The 25,653-nt window shown below is 45.8% G+C and overlaps 1 protein-coding gene and 1 long non-coding RNA gene across 2 annotated transcripts in view; one reads left to right on the top strand and one right to left on the bottom strand.

Annotated features, from left to right (window-relative positions):
- Positions 1-18,886, bottom strand: part of Fnip2 (folliculin interacting protein 2) — a 101,267-nt gene extending 82,381 nt beyond the window's left edge. Inside the window, exon 1 of the mRNA XM_038347124.1 lies at positions 18,709-18,886. Within this exon, the coding sequence (XP_038203052.1) occupies positions 18,709-18,803 (95 nt within the window). The 5' untranslated portion in view covers positions 18,804-18,886. The remainder of the gene's footprint in view (positions 1-18,708) is intronic.
- Positions 18,887-19,393: 507 nt separating this feature from the next.
- Positions 19,394-25,190, top strand: LOC119826472. The gene is made up of 3 exons (XR_005287431.1): positions 19,394-19,512; positions 19,870-20,071; positions 24,242-25,190. It is a non-coding gene; the product is annotated as an uncharacterized LOC119826472 (long non-coding RNA).
- The last annotated feature ends 463 nt before the right edge of the window (positions 25,191-25,653 follow it).

Raw genomic sequence — 25,653 nt, 5'->3', positions numbered from 1 at the left:
ACAATTCTAGAAGCTTCCTAGATCGAACTAGTAGATAGTCATCTCTATCATGTGCCTCTACTAAAATTACCCATCAAAGACCCCAAGCTAAAGATCAAAGGGGGGGGGGAGTGGCTCAGTTGATAACATGCCTGTTGTGCAAGCATGAGCATCTGAATTTGGATACCCAGCACCCACATAGAAGCCTGGCGCAATGGCATGCATCTGTAACCTTAGAACTGTGGGGAGCAGGGAATGGTGGCTCCCCCACAGCCTGCTGGTCTGTCAGTCTAGTCAATCAGTACGATTTCCAGGTTCTGGGCCAGATCCTGACCCCTAACCATCATCGTAGGTGAAGCCATGATCAGCACGACAGGCCTTGGGAAACACTCTTGTAATCCAGGCACCCTGGAGACTGAGACTGGAGGATTATGACTTCAAGACCAACCCAGGCTACCTACAACACTGCAGAAATATAAACAAAGAAGGGAGGGACAGGGCAAGTCCCAAGCAAAGAACCTTCACAAAAAGGAAAGTCAACACTGTGTCAAGAGCTGCGTCCTGTATAAGAGAATGAGGGTCGTGAGGGAAGAACACATGAGACAGCTAGCCGAGGGAAAGAGGCCAGCTTTGACTGTAAGAGTCTCCCAATTGCTCTATCGATGCCAGAACAAAAACACAAAAATACACAGATTAATGCAAAAATACACAGATTAATGGCACGCGTGTGAGGACAGTGAATGGTTTATAATCTAGCATCTGTGATGGGAAGCAGGAGGATCAGGAGTTGAACACCACTCTTAGCTAAATAGTTCAAGGCCAGCCTGGGCTACAAAGACCCTGTCACAAAAGTAACAATCTTCAGTGAGTACAGAATGGGAGCTGGGGGAGGGGGAGCGGCGTCCCATCCCCATAAGACAATAAACTAGCAGAGGCACGATACAGAGATCAGAAGATGTATGTACCGGATATTGCCTTGTCCAGGAGCCACCTGGTTCTATAGCCACCTGGTTCTTGTCAAACTTGAGCAACGAATAAAAATGCTGGATTATTTAATTTTTAAAAACTTCTTTGTGTTTGTTTGCATGCATATCTGTGTATGACACGCATGCAGTGCCTGCAGAGACAAGAGGGCACTGGATCCCCCAGAAGTCTTGAGTTAGAGTTTGGAGCCACTACATAGGCGCAGGGAATCAAGCTGGGGTCCTCTGGATGAGCACCCAATGCTCTTAACCACGGAACCAAAGGACCACCTAGAAACCAGAAATTTGAAAGTGCTAAGGGAAAACATTTGAAGATATAAGTACAGGCTAGAAATGTGTGAACAGGACCTCAATAGCACAGGAAATAGTCCGCCAAATTAACCAACAGGACTCCACTAAATTAAAAGGCTTCCGCAGAGCAAAAGAAACTCCCAATGGGAATGAACAGACAGGACAGCCTACAGAATGGAAGAAAATCTCTCAGCTATACTTTAGATGGGGGGGATACCTAAATAAATACAGAATTACAAAACTTAACTTCCCAAAAGTCAATAAATGCAACACTGAACAGTTTGAAAGAGAAGAAATACAGCGACACTTCCATGTGCAGCACGCGGCACCTGTCTGCGCTCTATGCGCTGCCCTACAGTTTGTGAACCAGGCTGGAGCTTGAAACACACAAACACTCACAGACAGAGGAGACAGGGACACGGGTCATCCACGAAGTCAGAATGCCCCCTTTATTGTGTTCAGGGGCAGATTATATAGAGATAGCCACGCCCCAGCCAAGCCCACCAGAAACCACTCTCCTGCCATCAGGAACTCCTGAGGGTCTCGTGCTCAGAGCAGCTGTAGGCACTCAGATCAGGGGAAAACAAGTTGTTTACAAGAAATTCAGGATGTGCTCCCAACATCCAGGTACTGGCTCTCTAAAGAAGTTGTACTGTGTTTGATTTTACAACTTTTAAAAATATTTTTACTTTTAAAATTAGCTTACAAAGTAACAGTTTTCCACAATGCACATACAGACTGCACTTGGGACACTCCCCCTCCCCTTTCCCTGCTGTACCTCTCACTCACCACCCCCCACTTTCCCCACTTTCTTCTGCCGTCTTCCCCACACCCTTGCACAGGTCTCAGAATCAAAATACAGACAGATGTTTGAAAGAAAACAGGCTTAGGGTATAACAATTGCCACATAAAAATAATAAAGTTCAGAAGTTGAGAGGGACCAGCACTCCCTCTGAAGCAATGGGCAAAGACAACCAGAGGCAGCAGGTGACCCGAGTTTGAAGGAACGATTTTAACAAAGCAATTAAGTGAGAAGGGCAGGAAAAAGACGGGCTTCAAAGAATTAAAGATGAAGTCTGGTACTCTGAGGAGAAACTGGCTAGTATCTTTTCTGATAAATCTAACGTCACACGTTTTTACTCGGAAATGGACGTCACCTCAATGCATCTCATGTGACGCCAAATGTATGCACAACTCCCTTTAAAAACCCATTTCTACTCATAACGCTACCATCCTCCCGGCTACTCTGGCTCAAAACCCTGACGCTACTTCAAGTATCACTGCTTAGCTTTACTGTTCTCGGTTTTACAGCTCACTCTTCCACATTTCCACATCCTGTCCTGTCTTCCCTGAAAAGGCACCTGTACATCCGTCCATCTGTCCCCAAGAGACAGCAACGGGAGCACAGTATCCTATAATTGGTACTAAACTCTGATACAATCTCTAAACTGGACCAACCTTTCAAACCCCACGGGATCAGAAGACTCCCACCCATGAGATCCTACACCACTCAGAGCCAAAAACCCGAGGAGAGGTGGGAGATGGGTGTGTGCGCAAACCTACTTCCCAAAGGTTTAGATCATAGCGACCTAGGCCCCCACTCCAAGACTGTTTTGTTTATTAAAGGGATTCACTGTGGTAGGCTGTGCTAGACCTCATTATGTGGCCTAGGCTAACCTTGAACTCTCATTCCTTCTGCCTCGGCCTCTGAAAGGCTGATATTACAAGTGTATAAAGCCTTGTGTCCTGCTCCAGATATTTTTTTTTTAAATAGGCAGAAAACAAGGTTTTATCTTCTTGGATAGCTGTACCCTCCTCACTAATGATATGTCTGGGGTAAACCTTTGAAGGCAAACAGAGAGGGGGCTTAGTGGTGAAGAACACTCTTCCAGAGTTTGACTCCCAGCACCCATCTGACAGCTCACAACCATCTGGGACTAGTCCCAGATGAGCCAATGCCCTCTTCGTCCCTTCCTGGACACTACATGTGGATAGATATACATTCAGGCAAACACGAATACACATGAAATAAAAAGAAGGAAGATTTAAAAAGAAACAAAGGAAAGAAACTGGTGAGCTGGAGGCTCAGTACCTTGCACATGAAGGTTTCTAATATGATCAGAAGCTAGGGCATGGCTAGGTGGTAAAACACATGTGAACATGTGTGAGGCCCTGGGTTTAACCCAAATTAAACCAGAAAGCTACATCATGACAGCGCCTCACCCACAACGAAACTACTCACTACAGTCTGGCCCGTGCGGCTCAACAGTTCTGATAAGTGATAGCCTTGATGTGATTTGGCAAGAACCCTCCAGATAATCAGTGTTAATCATGCTCTGCAGCTCCTTCCTGTGAGCTCCAACATTTCCTCTGCACACCAGGGAAGCTGACCGACCACTCAGGAATCCCTCCAACTTTACCAGGCTCTGGAAGTCCAGAGATCTTAGAGATCCACACACCCACTGACGAAGGTCATACATGCAGTTAGTAACTACTGGGGTGAAGAGTCCTGGAGAGCAGCCTGTGAGCTGGGGACACGGCTTTCAGAATTCCTCACGCATACTCAGAGGGACCTTCTGGTGATGCAGCTGCCCTTGAGACACCCACGCTTCTGTAAGTAACCTCAACAAACTCGGACAGACCAAGCTGGACTTGGATGGAATCGTTTCTTTGGCGCCTTATCTGGAGTGAACAGGTATTTCCTCACAGCTCCTCAGGAAAGGCCACAGCATGCTAGCTTAGCATACGAGAAGGTTGAATTCAGAGCACTCCGCCTCACATGGCTAGGACAATGTTAAATTTAATATGTTAAAGACAATGTCAATTTCTATCTTCTCAGCGGTAAAACTCACTACTAGAGGGGAGAAAAGAATAGGGCTCCAGTGGAATGTCTCAGGGTCAGGTAAAGGCGCTCGCCCCTGAGCCTGCTGATCCAAGGCTGATCCCCAGAAGTCCCATGGTGGAAAGACTCCCACGAGTTGGTTCTCTGATCTCTATACTTGAACCATGGCATGCATGCACAGCCTCCCCCCAAGAATAAATAAATAGATTTAAAATATAGCATAAAGTTTTGCCCCACCGTGTGGCCATGCCTGCCTACAATCCCAGCACTCAGGCGGTCTTGGGCAGGAGGACACAAAGCCAAGCCAGCAGCCTTAAGATTAAAGTTCAGGAAGACGGCTGCGGGAAGACACCACGATGAACGAATCACGGACTGTGAGTCTGCACCAACGTGAGCTAGAGTGGATGCTCAGTGTCAGCTGGAGCAGCCAGCCGTTAGCTACAGCCCGCCACACGCTCTCCAAGCCAGTCAGAACACTGCTGAGCAGGCTGGGGGCTGAGATTTCTGGAAAGATGTCTGCACAGCTTCCGACACATCTACTCCCTTCTCATTGTTCCAAGCCGCTTGTCCACAATCGTCACCCCATCACGGTATTTTCTTCTCAACTTCCTTTTCGCTCTCTAGTTCTTGGTCATCTATTTACATATTTAGTGACACATTCACCACTCCGATACCAAACAGTTTTGGTGTTTTCAATCTACAGTAGACAGTTCCGCATCACCTGGTAGCCTAGGAAGCTAACACCGTAGTTTTGCTACTTTCCTACTGCGCAGCTGCTAGTGTCTGCCATCGATCAGCATAATGACAGTGCCCAAGGAATGTCTGTCTACACACACACACTGTTTTTAAGTCTTCATGCGCATGTCCTTTGAGTTATTAAGTCAAATAGCAATGTGAGATCTGGGGAGATGGCAGGAGGACCTGAGTCCAGATCCCCAGTTGTCATGTGAAAGGCAGGAGCAACAGCTAGCGCCTGTGACTCCAGAACCGGACTGAGCTCCACACACAGTTAAGAGACCTTCTTAAGGAATAAGAGAGCAAGCTGACGTCGTGGTGCACGCCCCAGCACTTGGGGTGGGGGGCAGAGGCAGGGAGACCTGTGTGAGTTCAAGGCCAAGCTTAGACTACGGAGGGAGTTCCAGGAGAGCTAAGGCTAGACAGAGAGACCCTGTCTTGAAACACTCCCCTCCCCCCAAAAAAATGGAATAAGAGAACAACCGAAGAGAACTCTTAGTATTTATCTCTATAATATTTATATCTATCTATCTAGATAGGTATCTAAAGACTCCTAATGTTTATCTCTATAATGTTTATATATATACATATATATACACTCCTAATGTTTATATCTATAATATTGGCCTATTCCAACACCCGCCCACACACTCCCCCCATACGAATATGCATATACACCAAAAACAAAGTAAATTTTTTTTTGTTTTGTTTTCTGAGACAAGAGTTTCTCTGTGTAGCCTTGGCTGTCCTGGAACTCGCTCTGTAGTTCAGGCTGGCCTTGAACTCCGAGATCCACCTGTCCCTGCTTCCCAGGAGATTAAAGCTGTGCCCCACCAATGCCCAGCACAAAGTATGTATTTTTTAAAACATCCCTTTCTTCTATCCAGATAGCTCTGCCAAAATGAGCAGCACGGGTCTTAGAACAATCTAGTAACACTGAGCTACACAGTGATTAACAACTACCGAGTGAGCTGGCACCCAAATTCAACACCACCAATAGGTTCTTTGCTGTGACACGTAAACTGTCTCCACTAAGCAGCCTCCAGCATGTGGCACTGCTGAGGATGATGGCAGAAATCACCCTGAAAATTGACATTATGCACAAGGACCCTTTCACATGAATCTCACCATTTCAGTCTAAACCATCCATAGTTAAAATGGCTGGCTGTGCACTGAAATTATCCAGGGAGGGTTTCAGAGACACTGAAAGCCTCAGCCCGGACACAAAGTCAGGATCTCTGAGAGAGTAAGCTGGGGCTTGCTGGTTGATTTTAATGTCCAGCCAGCCTAGAGGACGACGAAGTTAAGGAGTACATTTAGTCAAAGGAAATTTATTTATTTGATATTTAAATATTAATTAATATTTATTTATAGGAAATCAAGATACTTATTAGTGGGCTGGGATGGTGGCTCATGGGTAGGAAAACTTGTTCCTCCAGCATCAGGACCTGAGTTTGATGCCCAGAACATGTATTTAAAGAGCCAGGCATGGCTGCACAACCCTATGACGCCAGTACTGTGAGGCTGAAGGGACAGAAGGAAGCTGGGGTTGTGGCTGCCAGTCTACCCAAAATGGCAAGTTCCAAGTTCAGGGAGAGATCCTAGGTCACGGGGATAGGGTAGAGAGCAATACAGCCGAGCCCTGGCTACCCTCCTCTGTCCATGTGTAAGCATGTACACACATCTGTGCACGTGCATACACAAACACAAGACAGGCTAGCAAAACAGCATACTGCAACTGCCATTACAGGCAATGACATAACAATATTTTTCTTATGTTTGGATAGAAGATTTCTGGAAGGATACAAAATGAACTAATAGAATAACGGCAGCCTCTGAGGACAGAAATGTGGAGGGAGAGACTTGCCTGTAACCTGTCTTATATAAATTGTTTGATTGTTTAACAGGTGCATTTAAAAATTAATAATCTAACCAGGAAGTAGTGGTGCACACCTTTAATCCCAGAACTGGGGAGGCAGAGGCAGGCGGATCTCTGTGAGTTTGAGGCCAGCCTGGTCTACAAGAGCTAGTTCCAGGACAAGCTCCAAAGCTACAGAGAAACCCTGTCTCAAAAAACAAAACAAAACAAAACAAAAAAAATTAATAATCTTGGGCCTGATGCCTGAAATTCAATTGCTGGAGCCTAGGGATTGAATTCCAGAGAGAAAAAAACTTCACAAAGTTGTCCTTTGACCTCCGCACACATTCAGTGGAACATATATACATACACACACATAAATAAGATATTAAGATATGTTTTTAAGATATTAAGAATCTGTGGCTCAGGATGTAACTCAGCTGTACAGCATTTGCCTAGCATTTAACCCTACTCTGCAGAAAGAAATAATAACAACCTTAAACAAAAATAAATCCATGAATACACAATTTGTTCAGGAACATACAAAGTAAACAACACACACACACACACACACCATTCTGTAGTAAGAACTAGATACCAAGGTTTAGAGGTTCTCCACAAAATCCTGCCCACATAGAACAAACTCGCTACCAGGAGTCCATTTCTGCAGGCTGGTGCTAGTAGCTCCTGCCACCTCCTTCTGCCCTAGCAACTTATTCAATGTGCCATCCTAAAGCAAACAGCCATTGCCTGACAGGCTTAGGGAAAATGCTTACTCATGGTTCATTTCCACAGCCACTGGGGGCCACCACTAATGACATGTTAGCCTGAAATGTACCCTTCCTGTTAACCCATCCAATTAATTTTTCAACTGGAAAATCCTACATGGAAAGTATCCATGGCTCTATCTTTTTTTTCTAAGGCCCGTATTTCATGCAACAAGCAAATAAAATGCATGCTTGCAAGCTCTGGCATGCCAGTACTGATTTCGTAACTAGGTGAGCTGTATCTTAAGTGAGAGACCTGATTTGTCTTACCACAAGATAATCCAAATGATTTTAGAGTGGATACAGGACATTTTTTTTTGTTGTTGTTACCGACACAGAGGAATACCTGCGTTTTCATACATACTATTGAAATTAAATACATTGTCAGTGAGTCATTTCTGACTAGGTCTGATACATTACTCAAACAAGGTTTTGGGGTTTTGTTTGGGGTAGGAGTTATCAATCCATCCTTTTGAACACTTTATCATTTTGGTAGCCAGGAAAAGAAAGTATTAATGCAAAAGAGAAAGACACCTTTGAGTTGCCTATAATAAGACTGCCTTCTTTTTCGGGGGGTCGGAGGGTGGGGTTAGGGCTCCTTATGCAGAGCAGGCTGGCTTGGAACTTGCTATATAATAGAACTTGCCATCACCGCACCTCAGTGCAAGTGAGTACTAACACAAATCTCTGTTTTTAAAATAACTTTATATTTGTGTATAACTCTGTGTGTGTGTGTGAGAGAGAGAGAGAGAGAAAGAGAGAGAGAGAGAGAGAGAGAGAGAGAGAGAGAGAGAGAGAGAGAGTCAGAGTCGAGGTCAAGAACAACTTCTAAGATTTGGTTTTCTCCTTCCACAGTGTGCGTTCCCAGGGACAGAACTCAGATCAGGTTTGGTAGTAAGTGCCTTTATATGCTAAGCCGTCCTGCAAGTCGGAGATTTCTTTTACTAATGTTATATGACAGTAAAACTACAAAAAGCCACCCTGTCCCCAAATGACCAGGCCAAGAAATTGAATTCTGGGTCAGGAGTGTGACACAGAAATATGTAGTAAGGAGGCCACTTGTTGGTTCCCGGCCACTTAGCCCCAAAAAAAACACATAGAAACTGCATTAATTAAATCACTGCTTGGCCCATTAGCTCTAGCTTCTTATTGGCTAACTCTTACATATTAATTTAACCCATTTCTATTCATCTGTGTATGGTCACATGGCTGTGGCTTACTGGCTAAAGTTCCGGCAGGGCTACTTGGTGTCTCCTGACTCCGCCCTTCTTTCTCCCAGCATTCAGCCTAGCTTTCCCTGCCTACCTGAGTTCTACATGTCCAAAGCAGTTTCTTTATTCATTAATGGTAATCGCAGCACACAGAGGGGACTCCCACATCAGTGGTAAAATGTCCACCTAGTACTCCTGAGGCCCTGGGTTCCACCCCTTGCACTAAAACAAGAAACAGAGTCCAGCTCTGGAAAGCTACCGAGTTTTTGAGGAGCATCCGTTTTCAGGACCTGCCAGTGCACTTGCTAACTCCCTGACCAAGTGCTTGTCTGCTGACTTCCGTAGGCCGTGCTAGTGTTCAACAGAGTAACAGGGCTAGCGTGCAGAAATCTCTTGTGGCAGCCCTAACAAAACAAGTCCATTTTCTTGGTTCCTGCAAAGGAAGCTTAAATTAGAAATTAAATTAGAAATTAAATTTAAAAGAGATCCTTGTTACTACTTCTCAATCATATAAAATAACAAAAACACAGTTAATTAAGAACTAAACGATAATAAACACGCTTTTGCCCTACAGCCCCAAAGGGTTGACAGTATGGTAGGAAAGAGAATACCCAGCTTTCTGGGCACACGGGAGAGACTGCTGGCATCAAAAGTGTTAAACACCACAGTGACTGGACTAGTGATTTTGTAGCTTTTTCCTCACACATCCTAAACCAACCCCAGCTCATCTTTTGAGGAATGTGCAGGGTGGCATCTAACCTGTCTCCAACTTGTGAAAAATGTAACAGTTGCCATAACAACAGACAACTAAGGTTACTGGGAATCAGAGGAAGCTCTCAGCAGGTGCTCAGACTCCCCATGGGCCCTGGGAGAATGCATTTCTATAGTTCCAATGCCCATAGCCACTTTGATACCTAGTAACTGGGTTTCATTTTCTGTTAGGTATAGGTAGATTAAAAAACAGCAATGACCATTAATTTAAAGATCCATATCTAAATAAGACATGCTCTTATTTATTATTTTTTAAAATTCAGGGCTGCAGAGATAGCTCAGTGATTAAGAGCACTTGCTGTTCTTGAAGAGGACCCAGGATCAGCTCAACCAGACCACACAATGGCTAGCAATATTCTGTAACTCCAGTTCCTGACACCTGGACACCCACGTCTGGTCTCCGTGCGCATCAGACACGCACACAGTATACATACATAAGTGCAGGCAAAATACTGATACACATAAGTGAAAACAGAATCAGAATAAAATAGTACTTTTTTTAAAAAAAATTCTAGATACGCTGATAATACATTTTTCAAAGCATATCTACAGCCACATGCTTAGGCACAGACTCAGAACTAAATTTACAAATTACGCAAATCGTGGGTATAGTGTGATGGCACAAATCTATAATCACAGCCAGCAACTGGGAGGCTGAAATGAGATTAATCAAGAGTTCAAGGCAGACGGCCAGTAAGAGAGCTCAGGGGGCAAGGGTGCTGGGCACCAAACTTGACATCCTGAGTTCCCTTCCCAGGGTCCACATGGCAGAAGGAAAGAAGACCAGTGAGACAGAGACAGAGAGACAGAGAGAATTTTTGAGAGAAAGCTTCCAGCCTGGGCTAGAAAGAGAGTTTAAGACCAGTAGTTTGGGCAACTTTAAAAACTTCTTTTTAACGGAAAAGCTAGGGGTGTAGTTCAGTGCAAAGAAAGCAAGCCCTGGGCTCATGCCCAGCCACACCCAACCTTTAAAAAAGAAAGAAAAGATCACAGGCACAAATAACTTTAAAAAAAAAACTAAATATAATCACAATGAAAGGAATACAGGTTAGAGAAAAATGTAAGGAACTCAGACTGATGATAATACGATAATATTTTCTAAATGTTTTCCAGTTTAAATTTTGTATTTTATTTATTTGTATCCGCATGTATATAGACATACAAGCCATGCACACACGTGGAGTTCAATGAGCAACCTGTGAATCGGTTCTCTTCTCACCCGGATCTCAGAGACTGGACTCGGGTCCTGGGGCTTCAGGACCAGCCCCTTGACCCCTGAACCATCTGAACCACCTCCCTGGCTCTTAACACTGAAATCTTATGTAACAGGAGAGCCCTTCACTACACAACAGAGGCACACAGCACTACATTCCCACTGGCTGCATTTTCGTGACGGGTGCACTGTGCTCTTTCGGCCCAGACAGAGAGCACTCTTTCAGAAGCTCTGCAGTGCGATGCAGGAGAGGCACTGGGCTCTGCAGAGGTCCATACCATGGCAGCTGGACAGAATGTGCCTGAACAAAGGGGATGCCAGCCATCTCCCGCCATCCCCATCCCACCCTCCCCTTCGAGCAGGGTTACAAAAGTGCCTGTGTGGCCCTGGTGAGTCATGGATGTTCTGCTGACAGACGGGGCGGGGCGGGCAGAAATCACTATTACGTGCCCAGTGAGCTGGAAAAGTCCATCCTGTTTTTTAATTTTATATAATAATCATTTTTTTACAAACCTGAGATTAAAGAATGTTTGGGTAGAGAAACTCACCAACTTATTTTTACAGCCAAGAACATGCCCTCCCAGCCCAAGGCCAGAGACCAACATTAGGCAAAGGCCCTGTGTAATCGCTGAAAGTCATGGGTCCCTTTTTACAACACACAAGAAAAAGAAGTAACTAGAGAAGTGTAATACACATTGCCATTCCCACCTCCTGCTCACCCACCAGCAGGTCAGGCTGACAGCCAAGGCAAAGGGGCAAGACGGATCCTTTAAAAAACAAAACAAAACAAAAAAACTTCCTTTGCCAAGAAACAAAGTAGCTTCGTTAAGTCGACCTTTAGATGCAAACCATGAGAAACACATTCTGAACTAACAATATAAAAACAAAACAAAACAATGTTTTCCTTCTAGCTGTAAGTTCTGCACATGCCCAGATCCAAATCTCAGTCCTGCAAACTTCAGCAAACAGTAACGTGTAACACGGCAGACTCACGTATCGGGACTGCCTGACAGCAGCCACGCAAGGCACAGCGCAGGGCAGGAGGGCACAGCACAAGTGTGAAGCCAGCCTGGGTTACACAACCGTTTCCAGTCCAGTACAGGGCAGGAGGGCACAGCACAAGCGTGAAGCCAGGCTGGTTCACACGTTGGTTTCCAGTCCAGCCGGGTTACACAGCGACACCCTGACTCACAGAAAAACAATAACAAAAACATAATTACCTGGTTTTGCTTTATAAATATCTAACCTCACCCAGGGTAGTGCTCATACCTATAAACCCTGTACTGGGGAGGCTTAGGCAGGAAGAGAACAGGTACAAGGCTGGCTGCATAGATCTTGTCTCAAAAGACAAAAACAAACGAACAAACAAAATATAAAAGACTCCGCCACCCTTTTTAAAAGGCATCTCTAGTGAAGCTGGGAACCTGCAGTCGGCAGGAGAACTAACTATGCTCCAGTTCTGGAGAAAGGCCGTTCCAGGGCTTACGGACACAGGAGGAGCAGCACACCTGGCCTCCTAAGACTTGTGCTGACTCGGGTTTAAAATACACCAACACTCACAGCAAGCAGGTCATTTTAACAGGACATTTCAGTTATCTTAACAAAGAGGAAAAAGTTAACTTTTAGGTAGGGTCTAGTGCACCCCAGGCAGCTCAGCTCCCCCTGCCTCCACCCCGCTAGTGCTGGATGATAGGTGTGCATCACCACACCCAGGTTACGTGGGGCTGGGGTTGAACCCGCAGTTTCCTGCATGCTAGGTGAGTACTCTACCAATTAGGCTGTCTCTCCAGCTCCACTAAAATTTCATCCTCGATAGTAAAAACTATGAGGAAAGAAAAGAGGAAAGAGAAGGGCAATCAATAGGGGACTAAGCATAAGAAAGCACATTACATACATGTATGGAGAAGCCATAAAGAAACCCATGGTTTTGAGCAAACATATTATATACATGTATGAAAATGTCAGAATGAAACCCATTGTTTTATATAATTAATATCTGCCCATGACAATGTTTCAACAAGTTGATTAAAAGCCATTTAAATATGTTAACACATCAGACCTCTGTACTGAACAATGGTAGTGTCTTCCCACTGATAGCTGGAGCTTCGAAATCCACTGTCTCTGACAAATCTATCAAATACAGAGCTGCAAAGTGGAACTATCTCGTTTTAGGCTAAATTCTACAAAGTATGGATTTCATCTGTTCCACCAGATAGAAGCTTTGGGTGAGGAAAAAACTTTCAAATAACTCAGAAAAAAAGTACTGTGTTACAAACGTATTCTTGGATGTGCAATGTCCAGGTCTGAAATGCTGCCTGCTATTTGTCTTTAATGCGTCTCCGAAACCAGAGGGTCTGTGTTTTATCGCTGATTGCATCAAGGCTAAACATCAATAACGCAGGAACAGAATAACAACAATAAAAAGAAAGGAACAAGCGACAGAGGCATCTCCCTCAACTGCCTCGTCTGCACAGGAAGAAAGCAGACTCTGAGAATAGCTCGATGTTTAGCAAAGCTTCAGAAGATCAATACTAAACTTTACTAAGATGGGTTGCTAGGACTTCAAATCATTCTGAGTTGCATTTTATTCTTTCTGAAAGCTTCCTAACCCATTTTACAGATGACTTCACGCTGGGCAAGCAGAGAAATCCACAGACTTACTGTTCAGCTTCACGTCAGCATGTTACAGAAGGCAAGACTAAATGGCTTCCCTATTTTTTCTTCCAAGATCTATTTTTGCTTATTTTGTTGTGTTGTGACAAGGTCTCATGTAGCCCAGGCTAGCCTCGGACTCCCTACAAAGCTGAGGTTAGCCTTCAATTCCTGATCCTGCTGCCTCAGCCTCCCAAAACCTAGGATCACAGGCACACGCCACTGTACTTAGATCTTCTAAGGGCATTAGATAGCATAGTTTCCTTATTCACCTCTGCTAAAATCACTAATAACCTCTCATAATATGTGATAATATGTCAAAACAAGGGGGCACATCAAGAATAAGCCAGAAGAAAAAAGTTGCCAGCCAAGGACATCTCTACAGACTCTGATTTTATGAGCATTAAAATGTGAATGAATGGGCTTGGAGAACGCTTCGGTAGGTGAAGTGCTTGCCATGGAAGCATAAGAAGACTTTGAATCCAGAACCCATATAAAAGTCATCCACATGGCACAAAGGTCTGTCATCTCTGCAGTAGAAACAAGAGTGTCCCTGGAAGCTTGCAGGTCAACTGTGGACAACGCAGCAGACCAACAACAAAAAGAGACCTTGTCTCAAGCGAAGCGGAAAGCCAGGACCTATCCTCTGACCACGAGAACGCTGTGGCACACTTGTGCCCACACAAATGCATGCAGAACACACACATACCCCTCTCTCTCTCTCTCTCTCTCTCTCTCTCTCTCTCTCTCTCTCTCTCTCTCACACACACACACACACACACACACACACACCACGGGAATGAAAACCATGTCTTTTCCCAGAATATTCTCTACTCTACCCTGGAACAATCCCATTAGAAATAACCACACCCTGTAATGTGAAGGAAGGCAGTCTTGACCAAATCATGCCTACCGTAATAACAGTGATCAAGCTCTCAATTTTGAACTAAGTATAAAACTGTATTCACACTCAGATTTAGATTTATGTATATATTTGTCTATTTATCCATCTTAGTATATATTGTATTGTTCATTACACCCTGAACATGGATATCCTAGCAGGCTTTGTACACGTGGAAGGCCACAATGTAAACCGGCACTAGCTGTCCTTTGGTAATAAGTGGATTTAATTGTATTTATCCTAGCCCTGTAACAGATTATGTGAATTGTTCTAACAGAACAAGTGGGGATTACCACTAACTAGGCCATTTGGCTTTAGGTATTCAGGACCGGAGGAAAGATGTGAGCTCCCTCTTGATGACATTTACACAGCTTATTGCCACAGACCTCCCTCTTGGTGGCATTTACTGGGTTAACTACCAAGCAGCTGCAATGTTTTCCTCTATTCCCCGTATCCCACAAGATGTTCACTTCATCTAACCAACAAGAATAAAAGAAAACATTTAACAGTTTCTCTTTTCACCACCTTTTAAGTGGAAACTGGTCCAATAATTTACCAGACACATTTAAAAAACAAAACAGGAGGCAGGCATCGGTGGCCCATGCATGCCTTTAATCCCAGCACTCAGAGGCAGAGAAAGGCGAATCTCTGTGAGTTCCAGGACAGCCTAGTCTACAGAGCAAAAGAGAAAGCCAGAGAAACCCTGTCGTAGAAAACCAGAACCCAAATCAAACCAAACCAAGGACCAAGCACAATAGCCCACGCTTACAACTGAAACATCTTCAAGTGTACAGCATGAGGAGCATCAGTTCCAGGCCAGCCTGGGCTACATGAGACCCTGCCACAGAAATCCAAAAGAAACAAAACCTGAAGACTCCTAGCATATGCAAGGCTCTCGATTCAGTTCGAGGCTGAACAATGAATACATAAATAAATAAAAATAAAACAAGATCCATTCATAATGGTACAGACTGGTAATCTCAGCATTTGGAAGGTAAAGACAGAAAGATCAAGAGTTCTAAGCCAGCCTTTGGCTTCATGACTTTGTTTCGAAGCAAATGAAAAAAAAAAAATCTTAAGATAATCTTTTAACTAGTATGCATGAGACCCTGGGTTTGGGGGAAAGATAATAATGTTTCAAATATGAGTCAGATACAGAAGACACTGGCTATACCTAGTAGAGCCCCGTGGTCGTGGCCCACACCTATCAATCCAAGCACTTGGGAGGCAGAGGTAGGCGGATCTCTGTGAGTTCAAGGCCAGCCTGGTCTAAGTGAGTTCCAAGACAGCCAGAGCTGTTACACAGAGAAACCCTGCTCAGTAAACCAAAAGGCCTACAGGGGGACTAGAGTACAGGGGGACTGGCTCAGTGGTTAAGAGCACTCACTGCTCTTGCAGAGGACTCAGCTTGCTTAGCAACCATGTGATGGTTCACAGTCAGCTACAACTCCAGCATGCACCTGACGCATATAAGTACGCTCAGACAGACAGACAGACAGACACACACACACACACACACACACACACAGTAAATATTTTAAAAGTCCTATATAAGCATGTTGACTTTAAGTCCACAAACCCTATTTCTAAATTGTATTCATTTTTGGGCCTTGGCTGGAGGGTTATTCAAATAGATACTTAACAATTAATTAAAAGTGAAAAGCATTTGGAAGACCCGTAATCAAAACCTTATAGAATGTCAAACACAATATAATTTTAAGCAAGGCCTAAGTTTCTGAAATATTACAATTATATCCTGCTCCTGACTACTTTGGGAAAGACTGTAAATGCAGCCTCTCGATTCCTTTCTGTTTCCACCAAGGCCATAAAAAAAAAAAAAAAATGGGCGTTTTCTCCGGATCATAAACGAAATGTGTAAGAAGGAATCTTGACTGTGATGACGCTCTGCAGGTGATGATTGACAGATGGTGATCTGGACACAGCCTGAGGTGCGAGCCACTCACTGTACACAGCAAATCACCTCTGACGCACAACAAATCACCTCTGATGCACAACAAGAAAACTGCAGGATGACGACGGGAGGAGCGGAAAGCCCAGGTAAGAAGAGTGGTCACACGAGTGCCCAGCATGGTGGCGAATCTGTGACTCCAATATTTGATCACCTTAGGACCGAGCTTTTGACTTCTAGGCCAGCCTGGGTTATTGAAGACCCTGTCTCAAAAAGAGGGGGCAGGAGAAGCAATCTCGAAATTCTTCAAAAAACATTGGCCTCAAAGAGGTGAACAACAGAAAAGAAACCCTACACGGGGCCTGTGGAGGTAGCTCCGCAGCAGCCAAGGGCACTTGTCACCTGCCGGATCACCTGAGCTCCAGTCCCAGGTCCCGCATGGTAGGCAGGGAGTGAGTTGCCAGTTGTCCCCCCATCTCCACATGCACACTATAACACTTGAGTGCGTGCACGAACACGCACACACATACACAGTAATGACTATATAATGCAAAAAAATTTAAAGATTACATGGCATAATTTTATTCTTCCTTATACACCAGTGAGAAGTTAGAATACAGTCCTAGTAATGTGCTCACAAAGCGGGAATCAATTTTCCTAATATGGCCAAGCCCTAAATATAGCCACAATATGTTGTTGTTGTGGCTCAAAATACACCAGATTTAACCTTATCCATGGAGGGAGTAGTTGCGGACAAACAGGCCGGGAGTTCAAGAAACAATACCACAGCATCTCCATCAGCATTCAGGTGGCTTTAAAGTCCTTGGTAAGGGCTGCCAAGTGAAGATACCTGGATCACACAAGCCTTTCTCTTTCCAGACCTTGGAGAAGAAAAAAAAACCTTACACATCCTGAGTCCAAAGTAACCCTACCATTGTGAAGAGTAATCCGGCCTCTCGAGCAGGCAGACAAGCAAGATGCACAGAAATCATCAGCATCGGTCTGCCTAACAGTAATGGCACTGACAATAATACACGGAACCGGCACAGTTCACCTTCCAAACACCACACACACAAGTCCTGGTCTAGTTAATGTTTTGTTCTCACACAGTAGGGGTCAGGCATGGCAGCACACATTTATTGTGATAAAAACATTTGAGAGGCAGTAAGGGGGTGGGAGGCGGGGATCAGGAGATAGAGGTCAGCTTGGGCTACGTAAGACTTGGTGTCAAAATACAAAACCAAAGAAAATCTTGTATAACTATAGTGAGGGTTTGTATGTGTTTTAAAAGATTTTTTTAAGTAATATAGATGAAATTTAATCAAACTTCATGTCAAATGCCTAATGTTTGCGATCCCAGCACTTGGGAAGCAAATGCAGGAAGGATTGCCAAGGGAATGAGGCCAGCCTGGACTACCAGAGTGAGCCCTTGTCTCAAATATTAAAATATAATAATAATTTCAAAGTTTTACTAACTTTTAAAAGGTTTACTATACTGGCTCTAGACTTCTTTAACAATAAACTGCTTTTGCAGTCTGGACAGAAAGCGCCACCAGAATGCCAGAATCGGTATGAGGTGTTCAATTCTTTTTAAATGTTGAAAAGTTAACCGCCAAATAAATGACTTTCTCAACATAAGAATGCAGAGACAGTACAGGGTCCAAGAAACATCTTTGGAAACTTATTACTCAAAAGCATAATAGTATAGGGATTTTAAAGACTAGACTCCAAGCCAATTGCTAAGATCAAAATGCAAGACCCGCCACTTAGAGCTGTGGATCTTGAGCGAGCTTCCTGATAGATGCTAATTCAAAAGTATGTGTTCCGAAGACGAACTACTAAGTATCTGCCGTAGCTTTGTCAAATTAGACCCTGAGACGGTCCATGAAAGCACTTCCCTCCCTTTCCACTCCTCGTGCTGCACCAGCCTTGTAACTGATGAGGAAATTACACACTTTTATTCCTCCGCTGGCCAGCTTGCCACACTCTGCAGGAAAGAAGCTGCTTCTTTCGTGACTCCACCCTTTACAACTTCAAAATACTGTCACACACACAGTAGGTTGGAGCTGCCCGCAAAATGACAGCTTCCAGGCTCCGGAACGGGAGAGAAGCAAGTGACTTTCCCTCCAGAGACCCTGGAAGGTACACAGGGGCCCCGCCCAGGAGGTGCTCGGACGCGGGAGCATCTGGGGAGATGTTGTGGGAAGGAGCCTGGGGGAAGAGGGCAGAGGATGGCGCGGGTCTCCCACCTGGGCAGAGACCTGGAAAGCAGGGAAAGAGGACGAAGCTGGGGTCCCACACCCGGGGAACAGTAGAGAAGGGACAGGGCGGCTCTTGGCTCTCGGACCCTGAAAGACCTGGAGAGAGGGGATTGGGAGCCATGGAGTTCCACCTGGAAGGTGCCAAGAAAAAGGGGGGGGGGAGGATGGTGCCGGGGTCCCACCTGGAGAGAGGTGACAGAGGGGACAGGGGCTCCTCCCGGGAGGAGCTGGGGAGAAGGGACGGGGTGGTGCGTGGTCCCGCCCGGGAGGAGGGGACAGGGCAGCGCGGGGGTCGGCTCCCCTCGCAGGCCTCCCGCCGGCTCGCACGCACTCACCTGAAGGCAGGCTCCTCCTTGGGCGGCCGGGCCTGGGCGGACGCCGCGCCGCCGCCCCTTTTGTTGAAGAGCTTCTGGAGCAGGGTCGGGGCCATGGCGTGCGTGCACGCGGCGGCCCGGGCGGCCACGCTCGGGGACCCGGGCGGCTCAGCGCGCAGCCCACGGCGGCCGCGGCGGGACCATGGCGACGGACGGGGGCGCGGCCGCCCGGAGGAGTGCGAGCGAGCGCGGGATCCCTGCAGCCGACGGAAGGTGCAGCGCCGCGGCCGCCCGCAGGTCATATGACGGAGCCGGCCCGCCCGGCTGACAGCTCGCTCCCGCGGGAGGAGGAGCGCGGAGAGGGCAGCACGAGGGAGGGGGGGGGAGCCGGGGAATTGGGGGGGTGGGGAAGGAGCGCCGGGGAGCAACACGAGAGAGGGGGAGGAGCACGGAGGGAGGGGAGGAGCTGGGGGGATGGGGGAGGAGCGCGAGGGGAGGGGAAGGAGCACGAGGGCGGGGGAAGAGCAAGGAGATAGGAGGGAGGAAAGCGCGAGGAAGCGGAGGAGCTGGTGGGGGGGGGGGAATGAGAGGGGAGGAGCGCCAGGGAGCAGAACGAGGGACTGGGAGGAGCACGGGGGAAGGAGGCAGGAGAGCTCGAGGGAAGGGGAGGAGCACAAGGATAGGAGGGAGGGGAGCTCGTGGGAGAGGGAGGAGCACGGGGAGAGGAGAAGCTGGCGGGGGAAAATGGGGAAGAAGCGCCAGGAAGCAGCACGAGGGACTGGAAGGAGCGCGGGGGACCGGGAGGAGTGCAAGGCATGGGGAGAGGTACGTGTTGGAAGGAGTGATGGGGGGGGGAGTGTGTAGGGAGGGGCGATGTGGGAGGAGCTCCAGGGAGGGGGAGGATCGCGCGGGGAGCGGCTTGTCAGGGAGGAGGGCGTTCCGGCCGCATGGGGTGGGGGAGGAGCGCGGCAGAGAGGGAGGAGCACGGCAGCTCGGCAGCCCGGCCTTGCCATTGGCCGGCTTTGCCCGCCTGCGGCGGCTACATCACTAGGGGCGCGGCCGGAGTAGCCACTTGCGCGGCCGGCGCTGACCCGCGCTGGAGTGGGGCGGGGTGCGTGCGTCTTCCCACACTTGAGCCACGGAGTGCGGGAGCGCCACTACGGAGGTCTTTGTTCTTTGCAGTAGAAGCCCCTGAACTTGGTCCTCGTCGTGTCGGGTACAGGACTTCCCAGCAAAAAACATCTGCTGCTGGAGGAGCAACTTGGTGCCGGAGGTTCCTGCTGGGAATTCGAGCCCAAATCACTCTGCGTTCGAGGTCTTGGGAAGCTGCTACCAAGGCCAGAGTAAATCTCTGGGCTCAATTTTGGATTTACAATTTATTCAGGTCACTTGTTTTGTTTGGTGTCTTGGGCCCCACTGGAGGCTAGCTCGCACAACAAGCTACATTTAGCTAAGCCCTTATTAAACACACACACGCACACACACACACCTTGGAACTCTCTAGCTCTAGAAATTTGAGAGGAAAAAAATTATAACAAATGATTTCTTTCCTAGTTCGTGTTCAAATAATCAGAGCACATAAGAAAAAAATCGGCAGCACATACTTTCTGGGGGTGGGGGGAGGGTGTGACCTTAATTAAATTCATTTGCCTGCGCTATCACTCCTCAGATCCCCTGAGAGTTCAGTGTGCTGTGGTGCAAGACTCTTTAAGAACCTGTGGTTATGAAGAGTCTGACCACATTCAAAACAGTTTATGAACCTGTTTTGCAAAATTGCGCTCTAAAGATTTTCAGTCAGATGGTAGGTGGTAGAACTAGAGTTACTTCGAGTTCAACTTCATCTCCCCCAAATTTGTGAATGGTGAACAACCGACCCACCGAGATTTCTTAGACTTAATTAAAAGGAGACAGTTAGGGCTGGAAGCGTGGCTTAGTGGTTACAAACACAGCTGCTCTTGCACGGGACTGGAGTTCTCCCAGCCAGAGAATCAGTCCTACTCCCTCTTCTCGCTTCCTAGGGCACTGCACGCACACGCACTATCCACACAAGACACACATGTATATATTTAGAAAAATAAAATCTAAAGAAAAACAAAAAGCAAATATATTTCACAAATATAAGTAATCAAAAAAGGGAGCTGGGGCAGAACTCTGGATGGTTCAAGGCTCCAATCCAGTGGTTGGGTCTTCAGTTCTTAGCCCCAGTCTCTAGCATTGCCATATGGCTCTGGGTGTGGCTGTCAAGAGGACCAGGAATTAACAGAATATTCTGAATGGTGTGAAATGACAGAGTAACAATGAAATGGGAAGGGGCGGATTGGGAAAGCATACAGATTGTCTTCTGTACGCTCATCTACCCATTCATCGTGACTTGTTTCAGTACATGGATGTTCCCTAATGTTTCGGCTTGATTTCTGTTAGATTATCATGACACTCGTAGTAACCTCCTGAAACCTGGATCCCTTCTTCCCGAAGAGGCTGGAGGAAAAGTATGAGAAGAGGTTTCCCCCTTCCTGGTTGAGATACAGTTATTAATATCAGGATATAATGCTATGGCTATATTGGTAGAAGCTAGAAGATTAAAGCAGGCCAAGAGATAGCAGAGACAGAAGTATCATTGACATGATTAGTCTACAACCCTGCTTTTCTAAATGGATGCTTTCTATTAGAACAGAAGTTTTATCCAAATCCAGAGAAATCCATCTTTAAAAATTTCCCTGTTGCTTGCTACATCATGAATAAACTTGCATTTTTAACTCCTAGTATGCCAGAGAAAACATGCAACCCTGGTGGTCCCACCCTAGCTTTTCTTTTGGGTGGAGACTTAAGCTAGGACAAACCCACCTGTTCTCCTGGAACCTGTGGTGACCTTGAACTCAGACATCTGAAACTGGCTTTGAACTCCTGGTCCTCCTGCCTCCATGCCCAAAGTACTAGGATTACAGGTGTGTGCTACTCACCTGGTTTACACTGCTGCAGATAAAAAAAAAAAAAAAAACCCAGGGCTTTGTGCATTCTAGGCAAGCTGAGCTGCAGGCTCAGCCAGTTCTATTTTTTTTTTTCTATTTCAGTAGTTTCTTTTTATCAGATTTTCTTTTCTTTGACATTGCGGAAAGACAATGAAAGATTCTTGGTTCCCATCAGTGATTAATAAAAGCTCTAAAATAGAGTCTTCTTCATCCCCCTTCATGTCTTTGTACTATGTAAGCACATTTTAAAAGTAAAAACATGCTGTAATAAAAATTTAAAGCCCTGAAAAAAATACAAGCTCTAAAATAATAACAAAGATAATATCTCCAGATTACTTTTATATTCCCTTAAAGAACATTGCAGTATTTGGGCCATCTGATAAGGGAAGGAAGGCTGATCTAATATTAATGTTTTGTTCCACTGTTGGATCAACCTTTTAGGAGATTTCCAATTCTGTATCTTAGTGGGATAAGATGACTCATACAGCGTGTGAGGGTCTGAGGGAGGAGGACAGCCACAAGTTTAAGGCCAGCCTGGGATACACAGTGAATTAAACACCAATCAGTTCAACACTTTTCTATCTTACCATTTTTTTGTCCTTTGTAGCATAGCTAGGAATAATTGTTGAGGAATCTTGTAATAATCCCTGGGGACAGGTGTCGTGGAACCCCCTATAGTCCCAGAACTCAGGGAGGAAATAAAGATGGGAAACCCGGAGGATACAGTCATTCTCAGCTACTTGTGGAGCTCAGAGCCAAACTAGACTACAGAAAACCTGTAGTAAAATAATGTAAAGACATTCACAAAATAGTTACCCTTAACTAAGGAATAAGCAGGCTCACAAAGTCTCTGGTGGGGCCTAATGAGCCCAACGGTGACCGAAGGGCTAATTCACTGCACACTGTGGTATCTGAAAGGGAACTCCATCTACCTGATACTCTCACAGTGGCGCCCACGGACCCACGTGGTTCTAAAGTCAGGAAATGTTTGTAATCAACGTTAGCGATTATTGGACATTTCCTCTTTTCTGAAGCCCACACGCGTTTGGGGAAGGGGGGTTGAGGAAGAGATTAGATAGGTAGACTGCTGGGGAGTCCAGGCTGGATTGAGGAAGCAAGGGACAGACTCCTGGAATCCAGGCTGGATTCCACCAGGTTACACTGCTGAACGCGACCTTGCACTGCCCATGCTCCAGCCTCTGCTCCCAGAGGCCCGGATTTCTCTGCACACCACCACCGTGCCTTGGCCCAGAACCTATGAGCCTGGCGGCCTGGGTTAGATCCTAGAGCTCACATGAAAGGTAGAAAGAGAGACGTGATCCCCACACATGTTTTTTTATTGAGCACTACATTTCTCTCTCCCCTCTCTGCCTCTCCCCTCTCCTTCAACCCTTTCCCAAGGTTCCCATGCTCCCAATTTACTCAGGAGGTCTTGCCTTTTTCTACTTCCCATGTAGATTAGATATATGTATTTGTCTCTTAGGGTCCTCATTGTTGTCTAGGTTCTCTGGGATTGTGATTTGTGGGCTGGTTTTCTTTGCTTTATGTTTAAAAACCACTTATGAGCCGGGCGGTGGTGGCGCACGCCTTTAATCCCAGCACTCGGGAGGCAGAGACATGTGGATCTCTGAGTTCGAGGCCAGCCTGGTCTACAAGAGCTAGTTCCAGGACAGAGGACAGGCTCTAGAAACTACAGGGAAACCCTGTCTCGAAAAAAAAAAAAAAAACCAAAACAAAAAACAAACCACTTATGAGTGAGTACATGTGATAATTGCTTTTCTGGGTCTGGGTTACCTCACTCAAAATGATGTTTTCTAACTCCATCCATTTGCCTGCAAATTTCAAGATGTCGCTATTTTTTTCTGTGTAGTACTCCATGTGTAAATGTACCACATTTTCCTTATCCCTTCTTCTTCAGTCTAGGAGCATTTAGGCTGTTTCCAGGTTCTGGCTATGACAAATGATGCTGCTATGAGCATAGTTGAGCACATGTCCTTGTGGCACAATTGAGCATCCTTTGGATATATACCTAAAACAAAATGACAGCCTACAGAATGGGAAAAAATCTTCACCACCCCACATCAGACAGAGGTCTGATCTCCAAAATATACAAAGAACTCGAGAAATTGGACACCAAAAGAACAAATAATCCAATAAAAAAAATGGGATACAAACCTAAACAGAGAACTCTCAACAGAGGAATCTAAAATGGCTGAAAGACAAGGAAATGTTCAACATCTTTAGTAATCAGAGAAATGCAAATCAAAACAACTCTGAGATTCCATCTTAACACCTGAAAGAATGGCCAAGATCAAAAACACTGATGACAGCTTATGCAGGAAAGGTTGTGGGGAAAAGGGAACACTCCTGCATTGCTGGTGGGAGTGCAAGCTGGTACAACCCCTTTGGATGTCAGTGTGGCGATTTCTCAGAAAATTAGGAAACAACCTTTCTAAAGACATTTTCTGTTAGCTATTCTCTGCAGGTCCCCCCCTCCCCCCGCCGCCCTCTCTGTTCTTAGGTGGGGTATGAAACCATGCTGTTGCTTACCTCACTACCCTGTTTTCATTTCTGTTTTGAAACAGGATCTGCTGTGCACCCTAGACTGGTCTCAAGATCCTCCTGACTTCCGCTCCCAAGATTTCAGCTGTGCACCACCATGCCTTGCCAAATTTGTGCTCTTATTTCGTGTGTGCATGTGTAGATATGTTTGTGTGTGTACAAGTGTTGGGGGGAAGAGGTGTTGTGTGTATCTATATGGAGTCCAGAAAACATCAGCTAGCTTCCTCTGTTGTTCTCCGTCATACTGTGCATGTGTGTCTGTTGTATGCACATGTATGTGTATGGCATGTACGCAGTAAGGTGTCTGTCACAGATCCTATTCTGTCACTCCCATGCCCTTCAGACAGGGACTCTCACTGATTTTAGAGCTAGACCGTTGGCCAGCAATCCCAATGATCCTCCTGCCTATGACCCCCACAGTGCTAGGACTACAAGTTTCTGCCCCAGATTTTTACACAGGTGCCGAGAATTACAACTCTGGTCTTCGTGCTTATGCAGTACTCTTATCCAGGGAGCCTCCCCACCTTGGTGTTTGAGACAGGGTCTCTTATGGTACCCGTAGCTCACCAACTCTGCTCTACTGGGGGTGGGCAGCAAGCCTCAGTGGTCCTTCTGTTTCTGCCTCCTGTGCACTTGGATTATATCCACGTACACCCATGCAGTTTCTGATTTGGTGCTAGGAACCCAAACTCCAGTCTTTGTGCTTGCCCGGCAGTCCTTTACCAAAGGAGCCGTCACCCTAACACTTATATTTTTGTTTTCAGTCAACAATAATTTTAAGTATTTCTGGGGCACAGTGTAATAATTTGATACATGTACTGAATTTTCAGTGATTATATCCAGCTTATTCATTAGCTAACATACATTTTGTGGAGAGAACATTTAAAATCTATGCTTTCCAAAATCTGGAAACATATACACTATTATTAGCTATGTCTCCATGGTAACAATATATGGCATACAGAAAACTTACTCCTCATAAGTGAGACTTGATCTTTGGCCAGTCTTCTCCTCCCCTGACCATCCCTATCTCCTATCGCCACATTTGACTTTCTGCTTCTATAGGTTTGGCCTGTTTAGGTTTGTATACAGGTAGGACTATGTAGTACTTGTCTTTTTGTTCCAGGCTTATTGGCTTGGCATAAGATTCTCCAAATTCATGTTATCAAAAGTGAATTTTTTTCCTTAATTTATAAAGACAATATTTCATTCCATGGACTACCACATTTTCTTTATTTTTTCACTTGCATGTGTTCTTTTTTTTTTCCTCTCCCAAAGCTGCAAATGAATGCTCTGCTTGCACAGGCTAGGCAAGAGCGCTACCACTGAGCTTCATTCCCAGCTAGTCTGGCCTGGTCTGGGGGCCTTGTTGTTTGTTTTGAGGCAGAGCCATATTCTGTGGCTCAGAACGGTCTTCCCAATGTAGCCACTCTAG

Source organism: Arvicola amphibius, chromosome 11 (assembly GCF_903992535.2).
Source record: "Arvicola amphibius chromosome 11, mArvAmp1.2, whole genome shotgun sequence".
Lineage (NCBI taxonomy): Eukaryota > Metazoa > Chordata > Mammalia > Rodentia > Cricetidae > Arvicola > Arvicola amphibius.
The sequence above is the reverse complement of the archived record's forward strand: the minus strand, read 5'-3'. Positions and strand labels throughout refer to the sequence as shown.